We start from the raw sequence: 16,767 nt of genomic DNA, 5'->3' as shown, positions 1-16,767 counted from the left end.
TACAGTGAATACTCTTGGTGCATATTTCTCTGTATATATGTGAATATTACTGTGTAGGATATTCTGGATATGTTACTGCTAGGTAAAAGGATATGTGCATTTAAATTTTTGATGGATGGTTCTGAAATTGCCCTCCATACAGGTTGTACCGCATTTGCTTGCCCGCCAAAGATGTTTGAATGCCTTTTTCCTGTGTTCTTGCCTTAATGTATACTGTACATAGTGGTTTTATCAGTTTTCTTATTTAAAAAATCCATAGGTATGTAAATCACAGTGAGATATCAAATAATTTTATCTTTGTAAAATAGCAACTCATTTTAGTTTTAATTTACTTTTATGAATTCACATTTGTTTAAATGCTGTTTATTTCCATTTTCCTCCATTGTTAATGCTGTTTGCTTTTTATTTTGCTGAGTCGTGTATTCTACTGATTTTTTTCCTGAATGAGCTGTGGGAGCTTTTTATATACTAGAAAATTAGCTCATAAGTTACACACATTTTTATGAATTTTCATTTGTGCTGTATTTTGCCATGCAATAATAGTGAATTGTTCAATTAATTTCTTTCTAAGGTTGGAAGGCTTTCACCAATCTGAGATGATAAACATTTACCCTAGCCTTTAATAGTTATTTTTTTCTCCCTTTTTTGTTTTTTACATTTTAGTTTCACTCTTTTAAAAAATTCATATGATAGTTATTCGGTATAAGGAGTAAAATAGGGGGCCTACTTGATTTCATTGAGTAAAGCTAGTTTTCCAAACTTATGTGAAATACTCTTAGTATATGAAAATTTCTCAAATTTTTGGGGGTGTGTTTTGGACTCTGTTCTCTTCTAGTGATCAGTTTTCATGTGCTTCTTCCTCACTGTTTTAATTAAACTAACTTTATAATATATTTTAATAGTTGTCAGGTCTGTTGTTTGTATTTCCTCTTATGCTCAATTATTATTCATTCTCAGAATCTTCTGGTAGTTTTATATGTTTACTTTTTATATTAACTTTAGAATAAGCTATCTTATATTATTTTGGTTCCAAAAAGATAGAATTACTTATGGGAGAATTAACATCTTTATAACACTAAATCTTCCTCTAGAACATCATGTATTTCAAGTTCTTCATTTTTTTATATCCTTTAAGAGATTTAAAGCTTTTCTTTATATAGATAATATATATTGCTTATTAGTTTTGCCCTGATAATTTACTTTATTGCTATTTTAAATGAAGTCTTTTCTTTCATTATTTTCTGTTGATTGGTCATATGTAGAAAACTATTAATCTGTTTTAATTAAATATATAATTACCATTTTACCAAATTATCTTTTTATAGTTTTGTTCTTGGAGTTGGTTTTTTTTTTTTTTGTATTTATTCAATCATATTGTTGAATCTTGGTTGTTTTGCCTCCAACTTTCACATTTTTGCACTTATGTCTGTTATTTAATTGTTAGTACATTTAGAATAATGTTAAATAACAGTAGTAGTAACAATATCTTGCTCATGAAATGAATGAAAGTGATGAATGAAATCATTTCTAGTATTTTTATCATATATGATGCTGAGTTTTTAGGTTAAGGTAGAATACATACAAATGATTCCTGTTTTATTAAAAACTAGAGATTTTTTATCTTTGATCAGAAGTGGATTTTATTATGATTTTTGTGTGTTTATAGAAAGATGAGGATTTTTTTCTCCCTTTTTTTACTCTATATTGCTTCCTAATACTGAACTAATCATTCACTTCTGGTATAAATTTCATTGTATTATATTTTTCTTTGATAAATCACCAAAATCTGTTCTTTTTTATAATTTTAATTTTGACTTTCAATTCAGTTTTTCAAAATTAAGATTGCTTTTATGTTTTCTCTCTCCTTTATGTTTCCTAACTCCTTGTCGAAGTTCTCACTGAGATAATCTGTTCTGCCCCTAAGTTCATTGTGTATCCTTACAACCAGTGTTTTGAACTTTGCATCTGGTAGATTGCTTGCCTCCATTTTATTTAGTCCTTTTTCTGGCATTTTGTCTTGTTCTTTTATTTGGGACATGTTTCTTTGTTTCCTCATTTTGACTTCCTCCTTGTGTTAGTTTTTGTGTATTAGATAGGTCTGCCACATCTCCCAGTTTTGGCAGAGTGGCCTTATGTAGTAGGCGTCCTTGTGGGGCCCAGTGGAGAGGTCTCCCTGTTCACCTGAGCCGAATGCTTTAGTGGTGTCCCACCCAGACTGAGTCCCTGCTGATTTTTACAGCCAGCTGTTGCAAGGACTCCTCTTGCCTTCACTGGTGCCCCAGGCTGGGGAGCCCAGTGTGGAACTGGGATCGCTCCATCTTCAGTGGGAACCTCTGCAGCTGAGATGTCCCTCCCAATTCTTAACCACCACACATGGTTGTGAGACCAAAACATTTCTCATCTTCACCCCTCCTACTAGTCTGGATGTGGCTTCTTTATATTCTTATTTATGGGAATTCTGTTTGGCTAGTCTTCAGGTGGTTCTCAAGGGTGGTGATTCTATAATTTAGTTATAAATTCCATGTAGTTTTGGGAGGAGGCAGGCACAACATTTATCTGCTCTGCCACGTTGACTAGAAATCCAGAATTTTTTTTAACTTTAAAGATTTGATGTTGCAGATTATCCGAAATAAATTTCTGTCTTCAAAAAGCAAGAACTGTTATTTTATATACACAGCCAAATAGCCAAAAGTTTCTAATGGATCAAACTTATTAAAAAGTTAAATATTATCCTGTAAGTAATTTTAAAATTAAAACTTTAGAGAATTGTAAACTCACCTAATAAATTTGAAGAATCATGCTGAATACAGACATTTACAAAATTGTCATCAGAAATTTTTGTCACGAATTTAATAGATGTCACTAACAATTTTTGCCTTTTTTTGGCTGATGAAAAGTTGAGTTTATGAGTAGACATTTTGCATTATACTGTTGGAATTCTTTACAGTAATATATTTTCATGTAATAGTTATAGCTTAAAAATTACAAGTTGTTTCTAAACTTAAATTTCACATATAAGCATTTAAAAATTTTTTAGTTATGTGACATTGTGATGAGGCTGTAGACTAAAAACTCTTGAGCTGCATATTAATAGGCATGAAATCTTTTAAATTTATTATAAATTTATATGTGCAGATTTAAAATTTTTACCTAGGGACTTCAATATCATACAATTCATGGTCAGATGTCATTGAATATGTATGTATTCTACATTTCACATTATGCTATACCTTGAGATTATGCTATAAATATTTTCTGACAATGAATTATTTCAGTATGTTGCTAACATTGATTTATGTTAGTTTGTGTTACTTTAATTTTAGTGCACTATTTCCAAAGCAACCACTTAACGTAGTAAGTACTTAGACTTTACTAAGTTTAAGTTTTATCATATGCAATTCTGAATGCTTTGTGGGAAGTACTTTAGTTTTAAATAGAAAAGTTCAAGATTTTTTCTTTTGTTGAGATATAAGTTGTAATAGTTGTATGTCAAACATTTTGTGATATTTGTGATTATATGATGTAATTTAAAAATAATGTGATACTTTACACATGCGAAATTATTCTGTTAAAAGTTTCTAGTTTCTAGTTACTATGTATGCCATTTGTAAATTAACAAGAATTAAAAAGCAATAAAATACATTTAGCCTGTTAATTCTAATTTAGTCTTTGATTCAGAATCTACAGTCATGATCTTTAACTGCTTTGAGTTTATTGCCTTGAATAGCAATTATTGTATTGTAAACATATAGACATAATTCTTCTAGTCAGGTATTGGCCAGCACTGAAATAGCTTTAATTAGTAATTATGAGAAAGTTTTCTTGTTTTCTTTTTAAAGGAATTTCTAATCACTAGGCTGATTTTAGAAATAATCATAAAAAATTAACAATAGTAAATAAAGAAGTAAATAACCACAAAGCAAGTGAATGGACATCTGTCTTCACTTGTGTTTAGCTAATTTAATTTAAATATTAGGTACAATAACATTTCATTTTTTTCTTTAGAAGTTATTAATGTTCTGTATTCCAATGTTCTTAATTGTTTTAGGCTGCAGTTCATGGAGCTCGTTTCAAAGGGCAGGATCTAAAACTGGCATGGAATAAACCAATAACTAATATTTCAGCTGTTGAAACAGAAGAAGTTGAACCTGATGAAGAGGAAGTATGTTTTTTTGGTTTTTTTTTTCCCCCACTTGGTTATACCTTTAAATGTTCACGTTTCTCTATAAAATGTGCTTTTATGGCTGTGATTTTAACATTAAACTTCTATTCCTGAGCCATATTTCAGGCAGGGGATAGCAGATAAATGCAGACAACTTTTAACTTTTCTGGATTAATGAGAACTATGGCTTGCTAATCCAAAAAGAATATATGAAAACCATATATATACTCAGTTTTCATTTACTCTTAGAAGACAATAATTATTAGATTTTTATTAACAGGAAATTTCATAGTATTTCAAGTTTTAGAGTTTATATTATACTCAAAGGCTTTATTAACATTTCAAGTTTTTTTTTATTTTAATTCATATCGTTTAGTTCATTAGAATGAATGCCTGCTATATGGTAGATACTGTGATAGGCACAAAAATGAATAAGACACGGTCCCTATCAAGGAGCTTATGATCTGGAAAGGCGGGTGGTGGTGACAGACACATAAGAAACTAATTATAATAAAAGGCAGACTGATGTGCTGAATAAAGATTTGGACAATATGCTGTCGGAATCCAAAGGAAGGAGTGATCATTTATGTCCAGAAGAATCTTGAAGGAGGTGGTAACAGTAGAGCTGAACCCTAAGTAGTAATAAAGTTTTCCATTACCAAGAGCTGAGACTGGGAATATAGGTGAGAGTCATATTTGGGCAGAGAGATAGGTGTGGAAGAGTACTTTTTTCTTGAGTAAAGACAGTCTGATGAATGAGACATATGAGCATAAAGAGCAGTGAAGTGAGAGAACCCATTGAAACCAAAAACTTAAAACTAAGCAACTATTTTGTTTAATCATAAAATAAGCTGTAAAAAAAGTTGAGGAACTTAAGAAATGTAGATTAAGTAGGAAAACGAGATGATTCCATGTTTTATCTTTGTTAGATATCATAGTATCACTTCATTTTGTTTGAAGAACATTCGAGGCTGTTACACATATCCATAGTCAAATGCAAGAATAAATTGTGTGTTTTGAAACTCATATACATGATTTGTCATTTTATATTTTAGATTTTACCTTTGTCCTTCCATGAGTTTGAATTGAATGGGGAGAAAAGCAGGAGAGCTCCTGGTATTAGGTATTTTGAAAAGTTTGAAAAGCAGTCTGAGAAGCTTTTATGAAGGGAATGGAGAAAAGAAAGGAATGCTATAAAAGAAAATGTTTGTATACAGTAGAAAATTTTGATAGACTTTTATACAAGTCATTAGTTGATTTAGTGTCCAGCGGTGGGGTAAGTCAGAGAAGACTTACTGATGTTATTTAAAAAAAAAAAAAAAATTGATCAGTGTTTTGTAGCTATAGAAGATAATATCATTTGGTAAATAGAGACAGAAGAAACTGCATGTACAAAGGCTTACTTTGATATTACTTTAGTGCCTGTTTGATGCAAGCAATAGAATAGATACTATAGAGAAACCATTGAGTCGGTAAAGGTTGCTTTTCTTTGTTTCTTGAATGTTCTAGCTATAAAAATACCTTTTGTATTCAACTCTATTGAGCGAAATCAGTATTTAAAAGTGTCACCTTTTTTCTTTTCTTTTTTTTTTTGGGTAAATTCCTAAATGCATTTTAACCTAAAGTTTCAGGAAGAGTCTATGGTGGATGACTCATTACTTCAAGATGATGATGAAGAAGAAGAGGACAATGAATCTCGTTCTTGGAGAAGATGATTTGACTGATCATTGATCTACATATGCTAGAACTCTACCTGTGTTTCATTAGTATTATCTAATGTACTTTTACATATTTGTAAAAACAATTTTTGGTAAATGTGATGAAGATGGATTTCACAAATAGACAAAAGAGAAGAAAACTACCTTCTGATCCTGTATTTTGAAAGATCGATGTTTGCATTTTATTTCAGTAAACAGTTGCTAAAGACATCACACTAGAAACATATGCAATGTTTTTATTACATACTTCTACTGAACATTATGAGATTCTTTGGGTTCTTTGTAATTTAATGAATAGGTCTGAAAACTTATGACCATTGTTATAACTTAGAGGATTTTGTTTTACTCCAAATAAGGAATGAATTTGCATTTAAAATCTTAATGAATGTTTTCAAAAATGAATAGATAACATAGTACTCTAACTAAAGTCTCCAAGTTATGTATTCATAATATTACATAGTAGTATGCTTAGGCTTACTATGTATTAGCCTTTTGTTGGACTTGTGTATGTATTTTACCATATGGGTTTTAATGATAATGGTGTATGACTGTTTTGCATATGACTCCTTATGCATTCGGATGTTTAAAATAAAGTGGAATGGTCTCTTAAAAAGAAAAGAAAAGAAAAGAAAAGCAGTGACAAAAAAAAAAAAAACCAAGACATTGTTCTTTGATTTTAAAAAAAGAAAAAAAGAAAAAAAAATCGAATAGACCATTCCAGATGGTGATCTACCCGTCCCCCCCAATTATCACAAAAGGAGCTATAATCACTAATTTATTCTTAATAATGGTTACTGGTACCTTGACAATAATGTACAATCCACTGTTTAAAATTTATACCACTTCAGTTTGGTTTGATCCTATAAATTTTCAACAGATGTCTTAAAATTTAAAAGCAGGCTGATTAGTTTGGAACCAGACTTCAAGTAGAGCTAACATTTGGTGAATAAGAAAACCATCACATTACATTTTGGATGTATGAAAGAAAACTTGACCATTTGAAGATATATGAATAAAGAAATGTACTATAGATACTACTTTAGGAAAACACTGTTTGGTAAGTGTTCCAGTCTGATATTTTAAGTGTGCATTTCCTATACTTGTATAAAAATCTTTGACATTTGCGACAATATTGTGATTTTTAAGTGGATTTCTCTGGCAAGTGAACACGATCATTTAAAGTTGATAGAGGAGTTTCCAGGAAATCAGTTCATTCTTTGTAGAATGAGGGGATGCGAGATCACATACTTATCTTTGCAAATTTATTTCAGTTACAAGTGTTTCTGCCCCTCCTGAGATTATAGAGATTATATAAAAGTCACATTTTAAAAAAAAAAATTGCTTTCTTTCCATACTAGAATCCTCACAATCACAACCTGTAATTATACCACCATAGTCTTCTGCCAGTGGAGTGACTAGTGGATTTTCCCCACACTTAGGGTTAAAGTTATATATGTTTTTGATGATAATACTATTATGTAGAAATGTTTTGGCTTGGAGTTGGTGTACATGTTTATATTTAAAATTTCAAAATCAGACGACTTTTGCCAAAATAGTGACTATACGCAAAAACTTCTTTATTGTACTTAGATCTATGATATATTTTTATGTAGTCTCTTATATGTTGACTGTGCTATTCTGATTCGTTAGGTAAGTTTGTTTTCTTTTCTTTTTAGTAGTCGTGAAAGGTGCCAAATTGGCAGAGGCTCACGTTTCTTCTCTTTACACCAAACAGGTATTATAAAGAAAGAAAATCTTTCAAAGGCCAGTTAAATCTCTGTGCTGATTTTTGGCTTTATAATTTGATTAGTAAATTTTAGGCTAATTTTTAAAAAATTACTGTAAAATGTCCTTATATAGTAACTGAAATTACCTATTGTTTATTTAAATTCGTAAATAGCTAATTACTTTCCCTAGACTTACATTCTCTAGTAACCTAAATTAAAATGTTTTAAGCCATTTTGCTGTGAATAAATCAGAAGACAAATATATTTGGATTTGGTCTCAGAAGTATGGGGATTAAATATTAGCACTTATTAGGCTCACAATTATATTTTTATTAGCATTAATATAATTTTAATTATAAATATTACTTAGATTTTCATTGCTATTGCATTTAAATTAATGCATTTATAAATTATAGTACCTACATGTACTGTCATCTGTTCTCCTTTAAAACAAAATATCCCATTGAAATAATTGTTAGTTCCCATTTTAAAGATTAGGGAATTTAGGCTAATAGAGATGGAGCGACTTACCCAAAGTCACAGCTGGTAGTGGAAGGACTAGATTTGAATGCAGGCATTCTAGTTTCAGTGCCAACTTTCTTTTTTTTTTTTAATGCTACATTGCTACCTCCTTTCTGTTGATTAAGCATGAGATTGTGTGTGCAGTAAATATGGTAGTTCTTGCACAAAATTAGTAAACTTCTTGGTCATTAGCCAGTCCATACCTTTACCCTCCCTTTTAAGACAGCACTTTGTTCATATCTCTGTTACAAGTACTTAATGTTATAATTTATCTGGTTTATATGTCTGTCTTCCCCACTAGATTACAAGCTCCTCTAGGAAGGGGACCATGTCTTATTCATCTTTTTATCTCTAGTGATTATCATAAAACCTGGCTCATAGTGGGCACTCAGATGTTTGTTGGATGAACTAACGAATGAATGTACGTTTAAATCTCCAATAATGGAGTGACAATTACCTCCCTTGTTAATTCTTATCAATTTTCAAAAATCTCTTTCGAGGGTGTTCTCAGTCATTGGGACCATTTTGCTAAACAATTGATAGAGTTAAGTATTACACCACTGGGATTACAAATACTGATGGAAGAATACACGTGTAGACTTAGTGGAATTCCCATAACAATTAGCCATTAATATTTTTGAGTGTTAAATGTAGTCAGTTTCAAGAATAAAATAGCCTTTTGGTTTCTCTCTGTGTGAATAGACATTCCAAGAGCCACTAATGTAGTTCATCTCACTAATTTTTTTTTTTTTTAATATATCCAAAGATGACCTAGTGTAGAGGACTGGACAAGTATTAGGAGATTTAGCTTTTGGTCCCAGCTCTGTTACTCACTCTTGTGGCCTTAAACAAGTCTTTTAACTTATCCAAGGCTGTTTTCTTGTCTGGAAAATGAAAGGGGCTGGACTATGTGATCTCTAAGGTCTTTCACATCTGTAGTTTTCCTGGTAGTGTATTAGTGTTTAATCTAAAACAGTTGAATATACCAGTTCTCCATACTTGTTGGTGTTATGGTTTTTATCATCTTACCAATGGAAACAACTTTGATTTGGTTATGATAATTCATATTATGTATCTTAGTACAGTTTTGTATATAGTGTTCCCAAATGCTTGCCCTTGCTGGCACAAGTTCCATTCAACTTATAAAGTATAGATTAACTTCTATATTTACTAGCATTTTTCCTTCCTACTTACAACTTTTCTTTTTACTTCTGAACTCAAAATTTAAAAACTCTTTCCTATTACAGTGTGCTACCTAAAACTTGAAACATTTTTAATTACAATTCTCATAAGTTGTTTGCTTTAGTACAGATCTGGGCTGAGTTGGGAGTGAAAAAAAAGATTGAGAAGAATGTAGGTAGCTATTTTTTACAGGAAAAAATTGAGGGAAAATATATATTATTGGTTAAAAGATTGATTAGGATTATCTCAAGGGATGGTTGAGTTGTCATTTTATATATTTTATTCAATATTTTATGTTTTTTACTTAAGCAGTGCTGTTTTAAATGTTATTGGATAATTGTAACATTTTAAAAGTTAATTTTAGTATTTAACCAATGCCCAAGCATTTATTGAAATCATGTTGTAGGAATAAGAGAGTATTGCATAGTGCTTGTTTTATTGTAATATGATCACATGTATCAACTAGTAGTTTACTATGAAGACAAGACTTCACTGTTTTAGCTGATTATCTGTAGAAAATATGACTGAGCTTAATTGAAAGAAATTTCCTGTTACTAGAATTGTTTTATTGGGACTGTATTTCCAATCTTACTTCGAACACTCATCATTGGCTCTAAAGGTTACTAAAAGAAAGCAAACAGTTGCTTGTTTGGTATGTTAACATATCAATGGCTACTTTAGAGTATTATACAAACTTTATCATCTATATTTTCTTTTTCCCCCTTATCCATAATGTGAACTAATCATAGGAAATTATTTTTAGTCCTTCTAGAATTTATATTAATATTTGTAAGTTTTTTTCTTCTTAATAAAAGTCTTTCAGCCTTTTAAAACAAAAATGCCCTGCATGATATTAACCAGATTAAATTAGTTCACTTTTTTGGTCTTTCTCTTAAGGTTTTCTTATTCTTTTAAAACTCTATAAATTAAAAGTGGAAATTTAATCTAGGATGAAGTTATGAGTGTATAATATTTATAAGGCAGAAAAAAGTTTCCCAGATCTCAGGAACTACCTAGTTCTTATTAACTTTTTGAACTGGCTGGTTGCTCTAAGGTATGTATACAGGCTTTTAGAGAAAAGAATTCTTTTTTCTCTCTAAATATTATATACCTATCAGACAACAGCAGATAACTTTCCAAAATAGCTACCTAAAAGTCCTAAGAAAGAAATCATGGTGAACGTGACTGCCATCCTCAGTAATTTCTAATGAAACATCGTTTAGTAGAAAAATTCCTAACTCGGTAAATAATTTTCTTGCAATTTATAAGTATTATGATACTCATCACTTAGTATAATTGAAAGCATTTTTTATTTTAGTAAATTGGTATTAATTTATTATACTTGCTTCTTCCTAATCCCTCCTTCCCTGTTACTTCATTTCATCCATCCACTCATCTATCTTCCCATCATCCCAAATTAGTCTTCCTTTGTATACCAAGTGCTGTCTCATTTTGATGTGTTCCTTTTTATTTATTTTTGTTGTTAATCATTGTGCGTAGTATAGAATTTTATGTCATATAATGTGACTAAAAAATGAAATGATTATCATATGGAGTATAAGGAAACTAGATATAACTTGCAGTTACTTTGAAATCTTTGGGAAAGTTAAGATAATTGTTTTTGCTTTCATTTTTATATATAATATCTTGGAATTTGTTCTTGATTTTTTTTAATTACTTTTGCCTACCCACACCTCTATAAAAATTTACTATCTGGTCAGTTACTACATTTCCTAACCAAAAATTCTAGGTCATAGCCATGTTGTAGAGCTATGATCTGTGCAGCTTAATGTTTTAAAGAAACATGATGCAAAGAGGTTTCATTAAAATCATTTTAAGCCAAAGACTTTTTTTTTTTTAAATTGTGTACAACTTTGATTTTGATCTTTTCTCAGATAGATTTTTTATGTTGAGAAAAATTGGAGGTTAGTTTATGCTGTGATTCAATTTTTAGATTTATTTACTATTTTCAAAGTTTTTTTTTTTAATAGTCTTCTCTTTTTCCAGCAGAGAGAGATCATCATTGCCTGAATTTAGCTTTGCGACTACAACAGCAAGACCTGTTCCTGTCTGGAGACGACTGTTATAATATCATTCTGTCATTTTATGTTTGCTCTTTATCAGTTTGATTAGATGTTTACATGTACCATAATTTGCATTTTATCTTTACAGTTCTCTAAGGGCACATCTGAGTCCAGAAGTATATCTGAGTGTGTGCTTTGACCTTAAATCTTTTCTCCACTTTATAACCATTTACCTTTTAAACACCACACAAAATAAAAAGACCTCTTGATTTCTAATGAGATAACTTCAGTCTCAGCCAAGTTGAGAATCGTTTCTAGGAAATCTATAAAGCTATGATGCTGTGTTAATTAGCATGAACAATTTAAAATGAAGAAAATGATTAAAAAGTTAAATATGGGTTTGGTTTTAATTTTTTTAGGTTTTAGTATACATTTCAGGGGTTAGGATAATCACTTAAAATAATTTTGCACAGATGGTAAAATACTTTTTTACACACTGTAATAACTTACCTATTCTAAATATACTTACTGAAGAGTTTGCCAAGACCACTCACCTGAAGAATATTTTTTAAATTAGCTCTTCAAAAGCAACAAGGAGGATAATTTTCTTTTCAAATAATGCAGGATGGCCTGTGGATTATAAATATTGAGAAATATCTATTAGATGTCTAATTTACACAGTTTTCTTCCATTTTTCTCGCTTGCAATCAAGACATCAAAGATAAAAGCAAGGGGTTATGTGTCTAACATTGTTAAAGACTGCTGTAGCTTTCCTGTCTTAAAAGGTATCTGCCCATATTATGTGTAAGCAGTATGGCTTAGAATTATTTATAGAGTATGATTGAATTTTATTCTAAGTATTTATCCATAATACCCTTTTTATAATGGGCACCATAAAAAAGTTTTCAGAAAATTAATTTTTTAGTATTCTTTCATAGATTCTCATGAGGCGTTTGAGAATTTGGAAGTTATACTCGATAGCAACTCTTTATTAGAAAAGTCCAAATTATATTTAATTTTATTTACCCTTGTTCATGCTCATATTTTCACTTTTTTTGTGTAAAAATGACTGTTCTGCACACTTTTTTCTTGAGTATGCACTGCATTTGTCTTCATGAAAAATAAAAAAGAATGAACACATCAGTCATAATGTAAATTATCTTTTGATCCTTATTAGTTAGAGACAGCATGGTTAATGTTAGGCTTGGTTTAAAGGAAAATTACACATTTTGGAAGATCCTCTAACATGATTATGACCTAGTAGCCTCCAAGGCATTTTTTAAATTAGACTTTAGTTTTAGTTTATATTTGCAAACTAGCATATAGCTGCAGGGAGTTTGTAAGTATTTTCCCATATTCAGCATTTTTTCAAGGAAAGAGTCTTGGCCCGTGTAATAGTGGTTTACCTCCGAGGTCAGTTAGAAACCCAAAGAACGTTTCTGAAGAGACCGTATTTGCTGTTAACAGTTTTAATTAGTTAATGAATGTGGACCACATACCACCACTCTCAATTTTATCTTGTCATCTTTTTTCCCCTTGCCTTTAAATAAAAAATAAAGCAAAACAAAATTGAACATACCATTTGGAATCAGAGTCGAGATGATTGGATTCTCATTAAGATCATTGCACTTTTTGAAAACTGCTGAGATCCAGTAGGTCAGTTACATAGTTAAATTCCCGTTTGTTGATTGATTAAAGGATTTTTCATTTTATTTTTCTGAATAGGATTCTCATAGAGCTGTGTGTAGATAACTGTACAGAATCACTTTTGTGTAATCGAATGAAGCAATTTACCTCTGCATGATTGCATTATGGAAGCATTTTATATATCTTTATATTTTTCAATATACTTGGATTTTACACTATTAGCTGCTCTAGTCATGCTATATTTGTTTTTTTAATAGAGTTTATAAATATTTATGCTCAAAATACAGATCAACTGAATATTTTTGGTCTTGTTTACAGGAGAAATAATACTTTAAAGTGATGCAGCCCCCAAGTGTCTTAGGAAAAAGTCATCGGTGCTACAAAACCTTTCAATATCATTTTTGAACCTATTTAGATCTAGACTTTGCTAGGCTTTAATCTGTGATTGCTTGTGATTTATTCTAATCTATCAGCATAATCATAAAAGTGGTCTGCGATGAGTCAGGTAAAGAGCCCAGCCCATTAGAAATACCCCATAATTTAAAGATGCAGAATGACAGTGTACTGATTTTTGCCCAGTTTCCCGAAAAGAAAATAGTTTCTTCAGTTTGTCATTAGCTCTTTTGATAAGAGAAATGGTGTTAATCTGGCTAGAACTAAAAAAGGATACATCCAGCATGGCTCAGTTTTCCCATATTTCAAATGGAAAACTTTTCTAGTCCTAAAATATGATGTAATCCTGCTCTGCTTTAAATTCCCATCTGTCTTTTACTCAACAGGAGGCAGGGTAATTCTTAAATATTTATAGAACATTTGATGAGTTGGAAAGAGATGTATTATTTACGTTGTACAAGTTTTGTCTTAATGTGTAGATTGTTCTCTACAAAACCATTCCAGCACCTTAGTGAATGTTCTTAAGATACAATTTTTAAGTATCAGCAAAGCATTCATAGATGTTTACTTTTGATTCTCAGAATCCTGACCCTGTTTTGGGTGTGATATTACTTCCGAACATGTTGTCTGGCACAAGATTTCCTTTAATAAGTGGTTTAGTTAAACTCGATTTCTGTGGATTGTTGAACCTAGAAACACCAAAGGAGTCTTTTCTTGTCTGGAGACTGGATTGTTCCAGTTTTTAATTCCTGTGCCCATAAGTATCTCATTTCACGAATGTGTGTGTTGGCATGGGGGGAAAATTCCCTGCTCTTTGAGTGGAGCGAAAGTAATTGGTTAAGCTGTAGCAGCTTTTTTTTCTTTTATTTTTAAAAGTAATAAAACTTGAACTGAAAAAGGTAAAACTTGAATTAGAAAACTACTCTTGTATGCTTAGAATGTTTATAGTATTACATGTGTATGTGGGGTTGTCAACATTTTTATTATTTATAGTTGAATTATGTTTTGTTAAATATCCATAATGTTTATTATTTTTATATTTTGAGAAAAATTTAAATAAAATAGTCTTACTTAAAAGCAGTTGTTAACTTTTTAAAATTGTTCTGAATCTTGCATCAATTACATTAATATAGAATAGAAAGAAAAATTTGTAGCCCTCAGTCATTGCACAATTGAGAATTCTGAAAATGTTCAGAGAAATGGCTTCATAGTGCCCCTTTCCCTCTTTATCCTCCATTCTCACTTTAAATTGTTCTAAATCACCTTTGGTACCAGTGAGTTATTGGCCTAATGACTCTTTTCCTCACATATATACAAATCCAGCATACCTTCTTTCTCCCTAATTCTTGCCTCTTTACTTCCAGAAATTTTCTTTTTATTCCATTGGGGACCGAAAAGTTTCTCCTTATCATGAGTGATAAGTATAAAAATGTTGTGATGGTAAAGAAGGACTGCCATAGATTGTAAAGTAAAATTAGACATGAAGTACTTATATTGTCAACCTCTAAAGCTATTGAAAGTTGTTAGAACTTCCCTCCATAATTTTCACACTTATTCAAATATATCTTTTCTAATTTAACCTGCTTTTCCAGTAATCAGCATATTCATTTCATATTTAATTTTATCAAGTAATAAATTTGTTCATTTTGTTTTTCATTGCAGATATACCTTCTGTCATCTATAACGTGGGTTAAATAAGCTTGGTGATAATCTCTCTTCCATAGTGACAACTGCTATGAGAAAATACATTATCTCAAAAGTGCCTATGTCTTGATAAAAATCTGGTTAAAGAGGTCTAGTTGTAAAATAGAGGACTCTGGCTTGAAATACTATAGAGGACTTTGGTTAATGACACACTTGGTAAAATTATTTTTAAAAATTCTATATTTTACATATATATTGCCAGCTCCTATGGACTATTTGCAGATTGAGCATTTTATCAGCTTTCACTTAACCTGAGAAGTATTTCTGTATAAAGTATGAAAATTCGGTCTTTTAAATACTTATAAAAAATCACATATATTATTATAGAAAAGCTAGAAATTCCAAATAAAATGACAAAAGATGAAGGCCTATCTATAAATGATCACTAGATATTTTAAAATAGAGTTATATACTATTCTGTGGTCTTTTTCCATTTGTAATATAACTGGTTTATACCATTTTCAAAGCCCCTTCATTTGTAGATGAATCATAATGTATTGAATCAATCCTCATTTGGGGCACTGAGGGCCTTTCTACTTTAAAAAAATTTTAATATAAATGGTGTATCCTTGAACACATTATTTCCTCAAGATACATTCTCAACTGCTGGGTCAAAGTACACTTGTTTTTAAAATCAGTGATAATATTTTGAATTGGATCGTTTACAAAGCAGATATGTATAAACACCTAGATACTTTCATTTCATTTTGGAGAACAGCATAGTTTAGTTTTTTTGCACATGTATTAGAAGTTACTGGATTTATTATAACAAGAACCAAATTATGCCTCATAATAATTCTGATGCAATAATGACAGTATTAATATTTTCCACTATATATAGTTGCTAGGATGTTAACCTAGCAACTATATATATAGTGGACTTTTTCCTTGGAACTACACATTTTTATAATTATGGCATTTTATAAATTTTCAAAAACTTTTGTAGTCTCATAAGTAGTCTGTATTGAAAGGTAGGGTAGATATTCTTAACTTTTATAAAATGGCAGAATCAGGACTGGAATTTCCATTTCTTAATACCATACCCACAGTAAGAATATACAAAGAGATACCAAAAAATTGATAGCAACAGCAACAAACCTTCCATATTTTTTTATCTTAACCCTCCAAACTGCTTTTCTCCAGGAAAATGTAATTTATTTTCTCCATGAAATTCATGAACATTTTTTAGAAACACATACAGCATAAAATAGACTGAAAGAAGAAAATAGAAATGGAAAGATAAGAGTCTCCACATATTTTCCTACTATATCATAAACAAAAAAGTTCATTTTGAAAAAGATAATTCATTTTACTGGGAAGAATAAAATTTCTTGTAAATATTTTCCTGAGCTATCCATGTAACAATCATGTTTTATCTAATATTTGTCTAATACACAATATTGTATTACATTCCAAAATTCAAGGGTTTTCTATGTTATGGCACAATTTTCTTTGTCTCACTTTTTATCAATATGAGATGTATTACTGAATAATGCGAGGTACATTTTGTATTCAGTGCTATGAGAATCCTGATTATCTAAAGTATAGAGTGAAGATTTTGGATTTAGGACATGGAGTGAATGAAAAGACTAACTTCACACTTCTGGTTTCAAGGATGATAAGAGTACAGGTTAAAAAAAGCATTAAAAGTCTTTCACATTTTTTTAATTGTTTATTTTTATTTTTTA

The 16,767-nt window shown here is 30.5% G+C and overlaps 1 protein-coding gene across 15 annotated transcripts in view; it reads left to right on the top strand.

The window, feature by feature from the left end:
- Window positions 1–12,482, top strand: part of RBM26 (RNA binding motif protein 26) — an 80,588-nt gene extending 68,106 nt beyond the window's left edge. For 6 of the 15 annotated variants that reach the window (XM_039886951.1, XM_039886955.1, XM_039886950.1 and 3 more), the window contains 3 exons: window positions 4,049–4,162; window positions 5,218–5,285; window positions 5,788–6,535. In XM_039886951.1, coding sequence (XP_039742885.1) covers window positions 4,049–4,162; window positions 5,218–5,285; window positions 5,788–5,893 — 288 coding nt within the window. In that variant the 3' untranslated portion in view covers window positions 5,894–6,535. Of the gene's footprint in view, window positions 1–4,048; window positions 4,163–5,217; window positions 5,286–5,787; window positions 7,616–11,318 lie in introns of those variants that run through there. The other 9 variants (XM_039886957.1, XM_039886962.1, XM_039886961.1 and 6 more) reach the window with 5 other exon arrangements.
- The last annotated feature ends 4,285 nt before the right edge of the window (window positions 12,483–16,767 follow it).

Source organism: Pteropus medius, unplaced genomic scaffold (assembly GCF_902729225.1).
Source record: "Pteropus medius unplaced genomic scaffold, Ma_sr-lr_union100, whole genome shotgun sequence".
Taxonomy (NCBI): Eukaryota; Metazoa; Chordata; class Mammalia; order Chiroptera; family Pteropodidae; genus Pteropus; species Pteropus medius.
Note: the sequence above shows the minus strand (reverse complement) of the source record. Positions and strands in the feature narration are given on the sequence as shown.